Below are 17,774 nucleotides of genomic sequence, written 5' to 3'. Positions count from 1 at the left end.
TTTGGCCTTTTCACATAGTCCCGTGTTTCTTGGAGGCTCTGTTCATTTCATTTTACTCTTTTTTCTCTCATCTTGCCTTCTCACTTTATTTCATTAATTTGATCTTCAAACACTGATATCCTTTCTTCCACTTGATCAAATCGGCTATTGAAGCTTGTGCATGTGTCATGAAGATCTCATACTGTAGTTTTCAGCTCCATCAGGTCATTTCAGGTCTTCTCTACACTGTTCTAGTTTAGCCATTCATCTAACCTTTTTTTCAAGGTTTTTAGCTTCCTTGTGATGGGTTCAAATATACTCCTTTAGCTCAGATAAGTTTGTTATTACTGACCTTCTGAAGCCTACTTCTGTCAACTCGTCAAAGTCATTCTCCATCCAGTTTTGTTCCATTGCTGGTGAGGAGCTACAATCCTTTGGAGGAGAAGAGGAGCTCTGGTTTTGGAATTTTCGGCTTTTCTGCTCTGGTTTCTCCTCATCTTTGTGGTTTTATCTACCTTTGGTTTTTGATGTTGGTGACCTACAGATGGGGTTTTGGTGTAGATGTCCCTTTTGTTGATGTTGATGCTATTCCTTTCTGTTTGTTAGTTTTCCTTTTAAGAGTAAGGCCCCTTAGCTCCAGGTCTGTTGGAGTTTGCTGGAGGTCCACTCCAGACCCTGTTTGCCTAGGTATCACCAGCAGAGACTGCAGAACAGCAAATATTGCTGCCTGATCCTTCCTCTTGAAGCTTCGTCCAAGAGGGGCACCTGCCTGTATGAGGTGTCTGTTGGCCCCTACTGGGAGATGTCTCCCAGTCAGGCTATACAGGGTTCAGGGACCCACTTGAGGAGCCAGTCTGTCCATTCTCAGAGCTCAAATGCCATGCTGGGAGAACCACAGCTCTCTTCAGAGGTGTCAGACAGAGACATTTAAGTCTGCAGAAGTTTGCTGCCTTTTGTTCAGCCATGCCCTGCCCACGGAGGTGGAGTCCATAGAGGCAGTAGGCCTTGCTGAGCTGCAGTGGGCTCCACCCAGTTCGAGCTTCCCAGCCGCTTTGTTTACCTAATCAAGCCTCAGCAGTGGCGGACACCCCTCCCTCCCACCAGGCTGTAGCCTTGCGGATGGATCACAGACTGCTGCGCTAGCAGTGAGCAAGGCTCTGTGGGTGTGGGACCCACCGGGCCAGGCACGGGAGGGAATCTCCTGGTCTGCTGGTTGCTAAGACTGTCAAAAAGTGCAGTATCTGGGTGGGAGTGTACTGTTTTTCCAGGTACAGTCTGTTACAGCTTCCCTTGGCTAGGAAAGGGAAATCCCCTGACCCCTTGCTCTTCCTGGGTGAGGCGACACCCCACCCTGCTTCGGCTCACCCTCTGTGGGCTGCACCCACTGTCCAACCAGTCCCCGTGAGATGAACCAGGTACCTCAGTTGGAAATGCAGAAATCACCCATCTTCTGCATCAATCTCACTGGGAGCTGCAGACCGGAGCTCTTCCTATTCAGCTGTCTTCGTAGCAACCCCTATCTATAAGTCTTAACTGAAATATCAGCATACCAAAATCTAGCAATAGTTTAAAAATAAATCCTAACAAGTGTAGGCTTCTATTAGGAGTGGACACTTTGTTTAACTTTCAAAAAGTCCATTAATATAATTCATTCTATTAAAAGAATGAGGCAGAAAAAAATAAATGATCATTCTGATAAGTTGGAGAAAAATCAGTTGATGTTATTTAAAACCCATTTGTAATTGGAAGAAGTTTCTCCTAACTTGACATCAGGTCTCAATGCTGAAACAGAAGTTTCTAAATGTAGAATAAAATAAGCATATCAGTGTCATCACTCTTTAAAAATATCTTAGTGACTATATGAATTTCAATAGTAATACCAGTAAAATAATAAAATATGAATAAGAAAGGAATAAACCTGTTATCATCATTTATAGGCCATATCATGTCTTTTTACATAGAAAATCCCTAGAGACTGTCTAGAAAAAATATATCTGATACAAAACAAGATCTATCAAAGTACCAAATGGGTTTCTATCTTCCTACAATAGACAGTTAGAAAATGTAATTTCACAAATTTTATTTTCAATATCTGCAGGTGTTAACGAGTACCAAAAAATAAATTTAAGAAAGAACAACATAAATGTTGAGTTGTATCACATTATGCCTGGGAAAACTCCAAAATAAATTGAATGTGATTAATGTGATTCTAACTAAATTTAATGTGATTCCAACTAAAGTCTCAGCAAGGACTTCATGAGACTGTACAAGTACATTTAAAATTTACAATGATGAGCAAGGGGTCAGTAAGAGCAAGAATAGTAAAGTAAGACAATTTTAAAGAAAAAGAACCAAGTTGAGGGACTTTCTATGCCAAATGCAACACTTTCATAATGCTGTAAGGATTAAGATGATGTTTTGCCAGGTCAGGGATAGACATGTAACCCAAGGAACAAAACTAGGGAGTCCAGAAACTGGATATCTGCTGTGTTAATCTTATCCCATGTTATTTATAGCATTGTTGTAATCCATCTTTTGCCATATCTGGTTGTTATAATATCCCATGTTACGTTGAATTTAATATGCAAACTAGTAGGTAAAGAAAAGATTCCTGGGTGGGAGCTAAACACTGGGTACTCGTGACATAAAGATGGCAACAACAGACACTGGAGACTACCATGGGAGGAAAGGAGAAGGGGGCCAGGATTGAAAAACTGTTGGATACTCTTCTCACTGCCTGGGTAATGGAATCAATTATACCCTAAACCTCAGCATCACATGTGATATATCCATGTGACAAACCTGTACACGTACATCCTGAATCTAAAATAAAAATCAAAATATGAAAAGGTAGCATGTGCCTGCAGTCCCAGCTACCAGGAGACTGAGCAGGAGGATGGCTTGAGCCCAAGAGTTTGAGGCTCCAGTGAGCCATGATCGCACCCCTGCACTCCAGCCTGGGCGACAGAGCATGACCCTGTCTCAAAATAAATAAATAAACAAGTACAAATAACATAAACAAGTAAATATTTTCTTTTTAATAAAAGGAAATATTCTTGAATGCATTTTTCTGGAAGCCGCCTTCTGGTACCTCAGAATTCTGCTTCCTGGAATCTCTGGCAGGTAGAAATGACCATAAAAGTTGGATTCTACTCAAGACTTTTTTGGTCATGCACTATGACGGGCCACATTGCTGGTTGCAGACCCTCAACATTTTAGAATAAAATATAGAACTAAATCAAAAGATTTAGGACAGAGTGTGTCTCTCCCTCTGTCTTCTATGCAGAAAATTCACCCATTCTCAACAGCCGTACTTTCCCTCTGCAATCTGGGTATTGCTTCTGTCAATGGTCTCTTCACATGGAATTGGGGAATTGGCAACTTTTTCCCCTTTCTTGAGAGATTTAAAGTAAATGACACCTTAGATCAGATAGATGAGCATCATCCTTCATCCTCCCTTCCTTTTTGAATAGATTTCATCTTCATCTCTCCTGCCCTTCTCTCTCTCAGTCTTTCAAGGTTGCTGAGAACTCAGAGGGAATAGGATCGATTTCACATGAGACCTGACTATTTAGGGTCATCCTGAACCCATGCATAGCATTTTCTTTGCAGCAGGACAGAGTGCCTGGATTTCTTCTTATTCTTGTTATTTTATTATTCTTCATCTTTACCTGAATGCAGAGGCTCATTCTGGTGAACACATGCCCTATTGGGAGTTGGTCTTGCTGGGCTTCTTTGACGGCTGGGCCCTTGGCTTTTTCTCTCAAGGTTCCTTCTCTGTGGAGGCACAGTCGCTCCCTTCTTTTCCAGCTTAGGGTTGAGGCCTCCCGTGCTCAGCAGTAGAGGTCAATGCTACAGAGTTGACTGAGGCAGGAGACTGAGCCTAGGATCAGAGGGCTCTTGTTCCAGGGCCAGCAGCTCTGCAGGGATGAGACCAGGCACCAGTGTGTGAGGACTCCAGGGCATGTTGAGGAAGGAAAGGTGTGATCTCAGACCCACAGGGTTCACCTGTGCCCCATGGGCTCCCCCTGCCTATACTGCCATTGATGTCTGAAAGCACAGCTTGGAATCCCATAAGGATTAGGCTCCTGAGTCCTGCCTGGGGGGCCAAGCAGTGGTTTGCTCCAAGCCCTCTTTCAGCTTCACTGCTTAGGGCAACATGGTGCAAGCAAACACCATGATCCTGGAGCCTCCTTCGATCTGGTTTATCTCCAAATGTGTGATCCCACCATGCCCTCTGCCAGGCGCCTGTCCACATCCGTTTCCATCTTTGGGAGCTCTGCCTATCCTTTAGATCCTATGCAGACACCTCTCCTCCTCCTCCCCCCGCGAAGGACATGTAGCTTGCATCCTACATGTTTGAGTTAAATTTGCCCCAGTCGTCGCCTCCATGGTGGGGGTACGGCTCAGAGCTCTCCTCACAGCAAGAGTGAGCCCCAGTCATTGCTGGCTGTGGGAGGACAAAGGCAGCCAGATAAAGGCAGCTCCTGCTCGGACGGAGAGGCCACAGGCCAGCATCCTCACAAATCGCGGATGTACTGTGTCTTCCAGTAGTCGAAAAAAAGAATATATTTGACCATTTTCAGACTATTTAATACAGAACAGTTTAAATATACACAGAAGAGGAGCAAGGAGACAAATGAAACCCTGCAGCCCCACCCCTCTTTCCACGGTTATGGATGTTTGCCAGCACAGGGCTGCCCTGCACCGGTGATGGGGTCACTGTTGGCTGGCACCCACCAGGCATCCCCGGGGAAGCTGTGCCAGTGTTGTGGCCACTGAGGTCCTTGTAGGGGTTCTGGCCACTCACATTTCTGAGGTTCTTCATTTCCCACCTCAGATCGCTGTTTTTGAACTCAATTTTCAGCAATAGGGCCCTTCTTCAAACCCATCTTATCTCCACTCCTAATGTTCAGAACAGAGAAAGTAGTATTAGCACAAATCCATTACAAGAGTTTACTTTTATACTGTGTACTTATAAAATCAGTTTGCCTAGGGGAAAGAAGCGTAAAACTACCATCATGGGTATTAAGATTTGGATTTTGATAACATTTATGTGTTACAATTTCATGTAGCTCAATATTCTGTTTGGATGAACAACATTCAGAAATCACTGAGTCACAAATCACTGAGTCACAGGTAAGCTGTTGCTAATAGCAACAGTTTTTTAAATCTTGTTTTTACCTATTTGCCTTGTGATCTCGAGAGTCTCAATTACATTGATCCAAATGCTTGAAAGAAAGGCTTGTAGGAACTTTTTTTTTTTCAGAGTTGAATCACTGATCTAACAGATGCTTAGTCTTGATTATAAATATGAAAATCAGACACGAAGAATCCTAAGCTTAAAATAAGCAAAACTTTGTTCCCCATAATATGCATCAAACCACACTATTCTTAACTTTTAATGTATTTTTATTTCAAAAATATTTATTTATGTTTTTATTTTACTTTATTAGAGACAGGGTCTCACTCTGTCTCCTAGACTGGAGTGCAGAGATGCAGACATAGCTCTTTGCAGCCTGAAACTCCTGGGCTCAACTAATCTTCCTGCCTCAGCCTCCTGAGTAGCTGAAACTATAAGCTCATGTCACTGCACTGATTAATTTTGTTTATGTTTTGTTTTTGTAGAGATGGGGTCTTGCTTTGTTGCCCAGGCTGGTCCCAAACTCCTGGCTTCAAATGATCCTCCCCTCTGGGCCTTACAAAGTGCTAATATTACAGGCATGGACCCAGCCTGTAGACCATGCTTTCTGTTTTGCTGGTACCCAGGGTGATTGATGGGGGAACGCATCCCACTTCTGCTACGGCTTAGATGCCATGTAATTGGAAGCACAGACTTTAATTTTTTAAAAGAGCAATGCAAAGCTGAAATCTCATTTGGTGACTCCTTTATAAGAGATTCAAATGCGTGCACATTCATGGCCAGAGAGGCTTTAGTTTAACTTCCATGCAAAAAGGAGTTAAACAGGACACATAAATTAACACAATGGTAGTCTCTAAGAGTTAAGATTTTGTTAATAGTCATTTGAATGTGTGACTTTTATTACCATTTTCAAATGCAAAGGCACTAAAATATTGGAGGTGAATATTTTCAGAAACCTTGAGGCGCCTCTGTAGGATCTCAGGACTCCAGAGAATCTAGCTTGAAGATCGTGATACAATCCAGAGTGAGGTTGTGCAGGTCCACATTTTCAGCTATTTTGTGCCCAATCACTGTTTATAATGTGACTCATTAACAGTCAGATACAGACAATGGTCGAGCAAAGAATATTTACATCTTGATCCTACCTCCTCCTGTCTCTTTCCCTATGTGTGTTTGGAAGTAAGAGGGGGATGTGTCCTTTCGTGACAGCTTGGCTCCTGCCTTCTCTCTCTCCCTCCCTCCTTTCTCTCACTTTCCCCAGTTCCCTAATTCTCCCCCTTTCTTCCTTCCCTTAAACTTCATCACGTTTTTCTTGTTTCATATTCAAATCATGGCTTCCTTGTACAGTTATTAATCTTTTCCTAGTTTCCAGTTGCCTTTTTTCTTATTACAAGAATTTTTTAAACTGTGTCCTCAATCAAGTCCATGATGTTTTTCCAGCTCATTATCTCTCCTCTGTCTTGCTCTGAACCCATTTGATTCTGTCCTCACTACCTTAACATCTTGCCACGATTTGGACCCACCTTTTTCTAGGTCTCCTGCTCAAGTCATCCTCTAAATCTCTTTTATTGATCTCCAGGTTTAGTCTAAAAGTGTATTTCTTCTTTCTCAGTTTTCACTCTCATTGTTCCAAAGCTGACCAAGGAAATATATGTTGGGAACAAGCTCTTCAAGGCCTTAGTGTTCTTGGAAACCCCTGTCTCTGCCTTCATGCTTGGGTGGTTTTCCTGCTGTGAGAAGTGTCTTCATGTTATTTCTTGAGTAATTTTCTCCCTCCCACTCTCCCTGACGGAGCTTCTGCGAGTGAGGCGAGTTCCCCTGGCCTTGTCCTCTGTGCCGTCTTCTTTCTGTGTTACATTTGATCTCTGTGATTTCTGTCATCCAAACCTCCCACCCACTCGGAAAAAGTTATTTCATAAATCATACCTTTAATTTCCATTTTGCTGTTTTTCTAATGGCTATATCCTCTTGAATTTTGTGAGGACATTACTTTTTTAAGAAGTGATTTTTCCTTCTTTTCGTTGACTCATTCTTCTTGGATCTTTTTTGGTGTGTATCCTCCGTGTGTGTCGCATGCTGAAGACTGTCCTCGGGTGTCTGTGATTCTGAGTGTCCCCTTGGGGGAATCTCAGACATGGGAGAGGCTACCTGAAGCTCCGTAGTCATGAGCAGCTCCTGCAGGGGCCATGGTGGCCAAAATGCGGGGAACTTTACTCTGGGGTGCTGATACTTTGACCGGCTGCCTGTGTGTGTGTGTGTGTTTTTGAGGTGGTGTATTTTTCTTTACCAGTAGGGCTGTGTTTTAAGGGTACCCAGGGTTGATTTTAATCAGGCATAGTGAGACATTCAGACACAGAAGTGACTGTCCTGAAGGAAAACAGTTTTACTCACAGTTCCTTAGAAGCAGAAGCACAGGCTAGGCGCGGTGGCTCATGCCTGTAATCCCAGCACTTTGGGAGGCTAAGGGGAGTCGGGGGGGGCGGTGGATCACGAGGCCAGGAGTTCAAGACCAGCCTAACCAACATGGTGAAACCTTGTCTCTACCGAAAGTACAAAAATTAGCCGGGAGTGGTGGCACACACCTGTGATCCCAGCTACTCAGGAGGCTGAGGCAGGAGAACTGCTTGAACCCGGGAGGCAGAGGTTGCCATGAGGCGAGATCGCACCACTGCACTGCAGCCTGAGCAACAGAGCGAGACTCCATCTCAAAAAAAAAAAAAAAAAGGAAGCACAGCACAGCACCTGCAGGGACACAGGGAGGCACGGGAAACCTGAGCAAGGGCCTTGCTTCATTGTGGCTTCTGCAGGAAGGGAGGGAGGAGCAGGGCACGCAGGCTTAGGCTTAGGCTTAGGCTTAGGATTCCTTAGAATGATTGCAGTAGGCCCTGGGGCATAGGGACTCTTCCTGGTTAGGTGTTACCTGGTCCTGCAGTGATGAGAGCAGGACTGGTGTCAACCCCAGTGCGACAGCCTGATAAAGGATGTGTTTGGGTGGGTGTATGGATTCTAGATTGATTGATTTGTGTTTGAAAGGCCGGAGTTGTTTACTATCTCTCCAGGAGCCCTCCAGAGTCAGCAAAGCCCCAGATGTCAACACATCAGAATCCAGAAAATATAAGAAGACAAGGCGGCCGGGCGCGGTGGCTCAAGCCTGTAATCCCAGCACTTTGGGAGGCCGAGACGGGTGGATCACGAGGTCAGGAGATCGAGACCATCCTGGCTAACACAGTGAAACCCCGTCTCTACTAAAAATACAAAAAAAAAAAAAAAAAAAAAAAAAGAAGACAAGGCTAGTACAGGCTGTTGGTGTAATTGCTGTTGCTGCTATGTGTGTGTCTGTCCTTGATCCCAGTTGTTAACTCCTGGCTGCAGGAGGCTGGAACAGGGGACGGAGAGGCGCAGAGGTGCATCCATCTAAAACTCGCACTTCTATTGTCTTCCCCCACTCTCCTTCTTTTCATCACTAACTGGAGCTGGAAGCCCTGTAGGGTTGTGGTACCCAGCTCCCTCCTGCAACTGCAGTTCAGTCATTCAAGATATATATGTGGGCCAGGCGCGGTGGCTCACACCTGTAATCCCAGCACTTTGGGAAGCCAAGGCGGGCAGATCACAAGGTCAGGAGATCGAGACCATCCTGGCTAACACGGTGAAACCACATCTCTACTAAAAATACAAAAAATTAGCTGGGCGTGGCGGTGTGCACCTGTAGTCCCAGCTACTCGGGAGGCTGAGGCAGGAGGATGGCATGAACCCAGGAGGCGGAGCTTGCAGTGAGCTGAGATCGTGCCACTGCACTCCAGCCTGGGCGACACAGTGAGACTCTGTCTCAAAAAAAAAAAAAAAAAAAAAAAAAAAGATATGTATGTGAAGCATGAACCAAGTGTGGGCCCCCTTCAAGAGGCTGGCACTAGAGCTTTGGACACAGCGAGTGAAAACCCTGCCCCATGAGGCTCACAGGGTGGCAGCATGCCTCACCCACCCTCTGTTTTTCTAGATATCATGAAAATGTCACATCTACCGATGTTCTCCAAAGTTGTTTACAGGTTTCATTTTGGTTAAGAGCTTGATTTTATATACATTGTGAAAAAAACTACAGTTCAGTGTGAAAATTGAATGGGGGTAGACACTGGCCCCTTTCAAGCTGTGCTCCGGGAAGAACTCCCAGCCCAGTCCCAGTGGTGCTCTTAGGCGGGGTGTGGGGTTGTGAGGACAGACAGGAGCCCCTCTCAAGGACTCTGCTGCACCAGCGAAGACAGACCCCAGGGCTTTGGGAAATCCACAGCCTGGTGGCACTGGCTCATGCAGTCCTTTTCCTGTTTCTAGTGCTGATGAGCGCTTTGACGCCACATTCCACACCAACGTGTTGGTGAATTCTTCTGGGCATTGCCAGTACCTGCCTCCAGGTAAGCTGCACTTTCTTTGTCCTCTTCCAGTTAGAAGATTGAAGCGAGTTTGGGTGTCTGGCCGGTGTCTCCCGTGTGGGGGACCAGATCTCTGCTTCGCCTCTGCTCACTCCCACCACTTCCTCTCTCTTTTCTGTGCTTCTATGTGCTTTCTTCCCCCAGAAGTCCATCCTCGTTTGTCTCAATCAAGCCGTCTTTGCCAATATGTCCTTATTTTCTGCCATGTGTGCCTTAAAGCCAATGTACAAGTACAGCAAGTCTCCTTTGCTAGGCAGTAGCCACCTCACCTTCCAGCCTGCAAGCCACCTCTCCAGGCTCTGCTTCCCCGTTCCAGCTCGCCATCCTCCTTCCCGCGGGACTCACTGTCTTGGCAGGTGCAGCACTCCAGCTGCTGGGGGTGAGATGTGACAGTTCCGGGAGCCTGAGTGTGTGCGCTGAAGAGCACATGCAGGTTACAGGCAAGGTCTGGTGGTTTCAAGGGAGAGCTCTCTAGCGACTGACTTCTTCCCAGCAGTGTCTCTCCTCTCTCTCTACCTCCAAGGCCAAGTGCCCCCTGGATTGGTTCTTTCTCACCAGCTCATTTTTTCAGTCCGATTCACAGGGCAAGGGAAATAGGTTTATGGCTTGGAGGTGCGTGCAGAGTGCGCACTAGCATATTGAGATGAAAGCTGGGGTTTTTGATCTTTTAGAAGATTTTTAATGTGTTTATTCCAGGGTGATCTCCCACACTGCAGCTGTTTAACTTTCTGTTCAGAGGCCACCTGCAATTACCTCCACACCTAACTACCACTCACACATATGACTCACACACACCACTCACAACCACTCACACACCATTCCCACACACACCACTCACCACTTACAACCACTCACACCTCAGTACTCACACCGTTCACACACGACTCATACACCACTCATACATACCACTCACACACACGTCCACACACACTAACAATCACACACTCCTCACACAAACACCCCACACACACTACACACTAACACCACTCACACACGCCACTCACATACCACCCCCACACACTGCTCACACAAATACCACCCACACACTACTCACACCACTCACACCGTTCACACACACTCACTACTCACACATATATGCCACTCACACACACCACTCACACACCACACACCACCCACACATAACACACACACACCACTGATAAACACACCATTCACACATATATGCCACTAACACACGCCACTCACACAAACACCACACACACATACCACTCACACACACCAGTCACACACACCAAACACATACCACCCACACACACACCACTCACACAAATACACCACCCACACACACCACTCACCACTCCACACATACCACTCTCACAAACCACTCACACCACTAACACACACCACTCACACCACTCACAACACTAACACCCTCATACACACCACTCACACTCATACACACCACTCACACCCTCATACACACCACTCACACACACCCTCATACACACCACTCACACACCACTTACACACACACCACTCACACCAACACACATACCACTAACACACCACTAACACACACCCTCATACACACCACTCACACACCCTCATACACACTCACACACACCCTCATACACACCACTCACACACACCCTCATACACACCACTCACACCCTCATACACACCACTCACACACACCCTCATACACACCACTCACACCCTCATACACACCACTCACACACCACTTACACACCACTCACACACCACTAACACACCCTCATACACACCACTCACACATACCACTAACACACACCACTTACACACCAGACACCCACACACCACTCACACATACCACTAACACACACCACTTACATGCAGACACCACTCACACATGCACATTCAAACCAGATACACTACTGATACCACTCACATGCCACACAACTTTCACACACATACCTCATACACTCACACACAACACACACTCATGCACATCTCGCAGTCACTGCACACACACCACCCACACACACACACTCCCATGCTCACATGCACACACACATCACACACACCCATACACTCATATACTCACACACACACCACACGTCGGCTAAACTCACATGCACATATACATCTCCCACCACACATCCTCACACACGCCTCACACATTTACATGTGTCACACCACACTCACACACCTCATGTGCTCTGATACTCACACTACACACTAATACACACCTCACACCTTCACGTAGACACGGCCGCACTCACACCGCACTGCTGCGGCTAGGCTGGCTCTGCCTGCTGGGTTGCTGTCTGCCTGTCCTCCCTGTCAGCAGGTGACGCCTCCGGGGGCAGAGTCAGCCTTTGCTCACCTCAGCATTTACCCCTGAATGAACAAAGGAGCGAGTGAACCTGCCAGTGGTAGGTAGACACCTCCCAATAATACTGGAACAGATTGAAGAAGTCCAGCTGTTCAGGCTTCTCGAAGCATCCGCTTTCCTGCAAGCCCTGGCATTTCCTCCTACCAGGAGGACCCTGGCAGACGGGGCTAGTGGGGGAGCCGTCCATCACTCCCGAGGTCTTTCTCACCAGGCCTGCACGTTGCATTTTCTGTTATGAGGGCTATTTTAGAAAACAGCCTCTGGTAGTCACCAGTGTAGAATATGCTGCTGCAGGTTGTTTGGAAGGCTGAGGCTATTTTCAGCTGCAGGAGGAGCACTGCAAGCCTCGAGCTGCCTGAGTACAGCAGCCCCCTCTGGGGCTCCAGGCCTGCGTCCCCACTGCAGTGTCCCTGGATGCTGGTCAGGACAGGACACGCTGTCCTGTGGCCGTGAGGGGCTTCCTTACACCGGCAGGAAAGGCCCAGGGCTGCCTGGTTTGGAAACCCCTTGCCTGCTCCCTGGGAATGCAGAACTAGTCCCAGGATGCTGCCCTGTCTGTAGTTAGAGGGTTAGGGGTAGAAAAAAATGAGTTCAAGCTTTGAAATAGAGACTTGATCATAACATGACTTTTCCCCCCATTTCATGTGTTTATTTTTTTAACAGCTTTATTGAGAGAGAATTTACATATCATGCATTTTAAGTACATGATTCAACAATTTTTAGTATATTTACAGAATTATGCAACCATTACCACAGTCTAGTTTTAGAACATTCCCATCACCCCACAAAGATCCCTTTTGCTTGTTTGCAGTTAACTCCCATTCCTACTCCCAGCAACCACTGATCTGCTTTCTGTCTCTAGAAATTCTCTGTCTCGGGCCATTTCGTAGAAATGGACTCATGAAGTTACAAAGCTTTCTAACTGGCAGACAATGTGAGTTTTGGGGGGATTCAACCATTAATGGAGGGGGATTGTCTGTGATGATTCCAGATTCCTATAAACATTTCATGTAAGGACGCAAATCATACTTAAAGGAACTCCAGGGACAAAATGTGTATCTTTTCCCAACTTGGTTGTGGGGTGGGGCCCTTCTTTGCAAGGCTGTGGAGGCCCTTCCTGCACGCATTCTTTCTGTAACTCAGTAGCAGCAATTTGCGGAGTGCCAGTCCTGCCCCAGGAACACCTGGACACTGAGTCTGTGACTGTCTTCTTGTGCCATGCAGCCTTCCTCTGGGCCAGGAAGAGCACATGAGCGTCAATAACTGGAGTGGCCTCTTCTGCTTTCCTCCCCATGGCCCTCTGGGAAATCCACTTCCAACCTGTCCTAGCCTGGAATAGCTCTTTTCAATGGAAACTCTTCCTTCAAGCACCGTGTCTTCAGCTTAAACTTATCTGGTTTTTTTTGTTTTTTAACTTTTTTTCTTACAGACAGATTCTAGGTGTGTTCCCCAGGCTGGAGTACAGGGGCTCGATCATAGCTAACTTCACTTTAGCCTCAAACTCCTGGGCTCAAGCAGTGCTCCTGCCTTAGCCTCCTGACTGGCTGGGACTACAGACATGCACCACCTCACCCAGCTAATTTTTTTATTAGAGATGTCTCACTATGTTGCCCAGTCTGGTCTCAAATTACTAGTCTCAAGTGACCCTCCCACCTCAGTGTCCTGTGTCACTGGGATTATGGGCATGAGACACGGTGCCCAGCTTGTTCTGTTCTTGGTCTAGAATTTAAATCAGTTAAAATTATAGCTTTAACCAGAATTCTAGATTATATTTCTCAATAATCATGTGTTCTTCCAATTTTTAACCTAAAGAAAATGCCCACCTCACCCCACACAACGCCCACACACACCTTTTAGATTCTATTTCTAACCTCATCATCATTATCAACTTCTCTAAGATATTTTGCATTCTTTACTTTTATTATTTAGAGTCTGAAGATGCTCATAGTAAATGCAAGATTATAGAGCTAACTTTTTGCACAAAAAGCCCACAAAACAGTTTTTGACAGAGCATGTCAGTGTTACGTTTGGATTTTAAAAGACAGTGAAGCTGAGCTGAGATTCTGTTTTAAAGGTTTTGCAGTTAAAGAGACAGCTTCGGTTTGCTCTGGACTGCGTTAGCTGCAGTGCGGAGGGTGGAACCGGCTGAAGGAACTGCTGCGTCTTTTGAGCGCGTCTCGGTCAGCTTCTGTTTCAATCCTCCGTTTCCATCACCCACACAGGCATATTCAAGAGTTCCTGCTACATCGACGTGCGCTGGTTTCCCTTTGATGTGCAGCACTGCAAACTGAAGTTTGGATCCTGGTCTTATGGAGGCTGGTCCTTGGATCTGCAGATGCAGGAGGCAGATACCAGTGGCTATATCCCCAATGGAGAATGGGACCTAGTGGGTAAGCCATGAGACTAACAGCCTGAAAGAAAGCTTTTCTATTCCTGGGCAAGCTTTAAAAGTTTGGGATTTTCCACTGTCCTTTTCGGTGTGAGTATTTATTGAATTTTGCAGTAGTCTCCATAATTTAGTGAGAGCTATAGGAGGAGAAACAGAAAACAATTAGGATATGCCATGCTTTCCAAGAGGAACTGGCACTTGTAGTGAGGATGCATTTAAACAAACCAGTGTGAGGATAGATAGCTCTATGTTATTCAGATCCACTCCATTCTTTTTTTTTTTTTTTTTTTTTGAGACGGAGTCTCACTCTGTCGCCCAGGCTGGAGTGCAGTGGCCGGATCTCAGCTCACTGCAAGCTCCGCCCCCCGGGTTTACGCCATTCTCCTGCCTCAGCCTCCCGAGTAGCTGGGACTACAGGCGCCCGCCACCTCGCCTGGCTAGGTTTTTTGTTTTGTATTTTTTTAGTAGAGACGGAGTTTCACCGGGTTAGCCAGGATGGTCTCAATCTCCTGACCTTGTGATCCGCCCGCCTCGGCCTCCCAAAGTGCTGGGATTACAGACTTGAGCCACTGCACCCGGCTGATCCACTCCATTTCTAAAAGCAAGTTTCAGTTGATGGGAACCTATATTTGATTATTTTAAATAGAAAAACGATTACATTTATAACAGTGTAAAATTGGTAATATATTATTTATAATTATTATAATCATGTGTTTCCAATCCACCAAAAGACTATTTACTAGTTTGGCCAACTATCACTAAAATACTCTTAACGCTATAGTAAATCAACAGGTTTTATTCAAGCTAATTACACCCCCTTTATTTATTTATTTATTTTTTTTTTTTTTTTGCACTTTGCAAACTTTAGGACTATGCTTGTGTGTGGTATACACATTGAGATAAACAGGGTAATTTATTGTATTCTAACAATGGCTCCTTCTCTCCTCCTCCCTGTGGAGGAATTCCTGGCAAGAGGAGTGAAAAGTTCTACGAGTGCTGCAAAGAGCCCTACCCCGATGTCACCTTCACAGTGACCATGCGCCGCAGGACCCTCTACTATGGCCTCAACCTGCTGATCCCCTGTGTGCTCATCTCTGCCCTTGCCCTGCTGGTGTTCCTGCTCCCTGCAGATTCTGGGGAGAAGATTTCCCTGGGTAAGCACCCGGGTCTTTGAGACCAGAGGCCCCTCTGCTGAGGTCAGCTCTGGAGAGCTCACAGCAGACAGCGCAGGACTCCATCAGGGTTCCCAGGGATTACCTGGCTCATCGCACACAGACCTCCTAGCCTGGGGTGGCTCCAGGACTCCAGAGGTCCCTGACTCGGGCTCCGTGCTGGACGGCTGTGTGATCCTGAGAATACTGGAGGACCCTCAGAGGATGGGGGGATGCACAGGGAGGGGCCTGTGCTTTTTTCCCTCCTGCCACCCCACCTGTTCCTTGATGGCGACTGGTCATCAAGGGAACAATTTAGCTTAGTATCAATCAGCTTGCATTTGTATGTTGCAGTACACAGTGTAATTCTTATGATCACTCCCATACGAAGCTAAGAAAACCAAGATTTCAAATGGTGGGATGAGTTTCTCAATGTCTTAAAGAGTTACTAAACAGATGTAGCATATAGTAAAAAGTGTTCCCAAACCCGTATCTTCTGAGTATGAGGTTCAGAAAGGTTGAATGTTACGTCTAAGATCACATAGCTAGCTGAATAGCAAACTGAAGACCTGAAACCAGGTCTCCTGACTGCATATTTTCTTTTTCCTGCTGTGTGAAACTACTTCTCAATAATATTTTACAAAAAATATGAGAGATAATTGTGCTAAGTTAAATTTTTCAGTTTGTGTTGATGCTTTTAAAATTCTGGGTCCTAAACCTGTCTCCATAAGAGACTCCTTTGGGACTCTGGTAAGTGGCATGGAATGTCCCCTGGAAAATGCCCACGCCCAAAACGTGCATTCCACAGCATCCCCCAGCACCACCATCCCTCGTTCTTTGAGTGTCAGGTTAGGAGCCCTCGTTAGATAGAATTGAGGCCTTCTTGTCTGTTTTGTCTGAGGAACCGCTGTGTGTTTATGTTTTAGGGATAACAGTCTTACTCTCTCTTACTGTCTTCATGCTGCTCGTGGCTGAGATCATGCCCGCAACATCTGATTCGGTACCATTGATAGGTAAGGCAAGAGTCGGGCCCCTCTCTTAGAGATATGGGGTTAGGGTGTGCCCAGGATTTCCCAGCAGATGAAACTCGAAGAAATAGGGCTGCACTGCCCCCATTTTCTCTGGAAGGTGATGATTTGCTGTAACTATTCAGAGTCACCTGGGCCCAAGTAAGGGGAAGGGGATATTCAGCTTTGAGGTTTGACTTTTAACTTGCAGAAATGCCCCCCTTCCCCTCATAATTCTCCTCCTCATGCTTGCTTTGAAGCCAGATATTTTATCATTAGAGATGCATCATCTTAGCTTAAGATGTTGTTTACCCAAAAAGCCTTTGATAAAATGGGAGAAGCACACGGTTATTGTGTCCTGAGATAACTCAATGTCTCTATATAAAATAAAAGTGTTTAGGGAAATGTGAATGAGAGAATATATTTTGCACAGGTATAAGGCATGACCCTCTGCCCAAGGAGGGACAACAAAAACTAGAGTCTCCACTCCCATTGGGCAGTGAAGGTCGGAAGGAGGTATACAGACTCATTACACCTGCTGGCCCCTGCTGTTTGAGGACCCATGTTGTGTGTCTACCTGGGGGTGGGCTAGAGGGAGAGCCCTACCTGGATACCCCCAGGCTTTGGGAACCAAGCAGCCAAGGCCCTTCTTTGTGGAACTCCCTGTATGTGCAGTATTTTGGCCAGAGAAACCGTTGGTATGAAAAGCCTTTGTGCGTATCATTTTTCTCTTGATACCATCAGACGGGGAAGAACCACCTTTCCACCTGGTTCTGACTCCATTCTTTCTACCTTCCAGCATACTGCTTTCAGTAGAGATTTGCAGCCACCGTTCCTGGGATAGTTGTCAGGCCCTCTCTGGACTGATTACCTGCTGGGAAAGGCTTGGTTGGTGCATAGCCCACATCTAGAAGGATGGGATGCTAGTGGCCCTAGGGACATCAGCTTTGCTTCCCTCTGTTGATGGAATTTCAGTCTGGGCAGTCCTTTGACCCCCATCTCTCCATAGGTGGTTGGTCTGCTCAGGCTGCCATGACAAAACACTATGGACTGGGGGCTTAAATCACAGAAATTCATTTTCTCACAGTTGCACTGCTGAAAGTCCAAGACCAAGGGGCCAGCAGGGATGGTTTATCCTGGGACCTCTCCCCCGGGCTTGCAGACAACCACTTTCACAATGCTTTGTCCTCCCCTGGTAGTTCCTCTGTGCACCTGCATCCCTGGTGTCTCTGTATCCACATTTCCTCTTCTTCGTTAAAAGAACACCAGTCAGATTGGATTAGGGCTTGACCTAATTGTACTTAATTACCTCCTTAAAGACACTATCTCCAAGTACACATCCTAGGGTA

At 46.2% G+C, this 17,774-nt stretch overlaps 1 protein-coding gene across 1 annotated transcript in view; it reads left to right on the top strand.

Annotated features, from left to right (window-relative positions):
* Positions 1–17,774, top strand: part of CHRNA7 (cholinergic receptor nicotinic alpha 7 subunit) — a 141,965-nt gene that overhangs the window by 115,015 nt on the left and 9,176 nt on the right. Inside the window, exons 5-8 of the mRNA XM_033190704.1 lie at positions 9,446–9,525; positions 14,101–14,268; positions 15,227–15,421; positions 16,345–16,431. Coding sequence (XP_033046595.1) covers positions 9,446–9,525; positions 14,101–14,268; positions 15,227–15,421; positions 16,345–16,431 — 530 coding nt within the window. The remainder of the gene's footprint in view (positions 1–9,445; positions 9,526–14,100; positions 14,269–15,226; positions 15,422–16,344; positions 16,432–17,774) is intronic.

Source organism: Trachypithecus francoisi, unplaced genomic scaffold (assembly GCF_009764315.1).
Source record: "Trachypithecus francoisi isolate TF-2019V2 unplaced genomic scaffold, Tfra_2.0 Lachesis_group3, whole genome shotgun sequence".
Lineage (NCBI taxonomy): Eukaryota > Metazoa > Chordata > Mammalia > Primates > Cercopithecidae > Trachypithecus > Trachypithecus francoisi.
The sequence above is the reverse complement of the archived record's forward strand: the minus strand, read 5'-3'. Positions and strand labels throughout refer to the sequence as shown.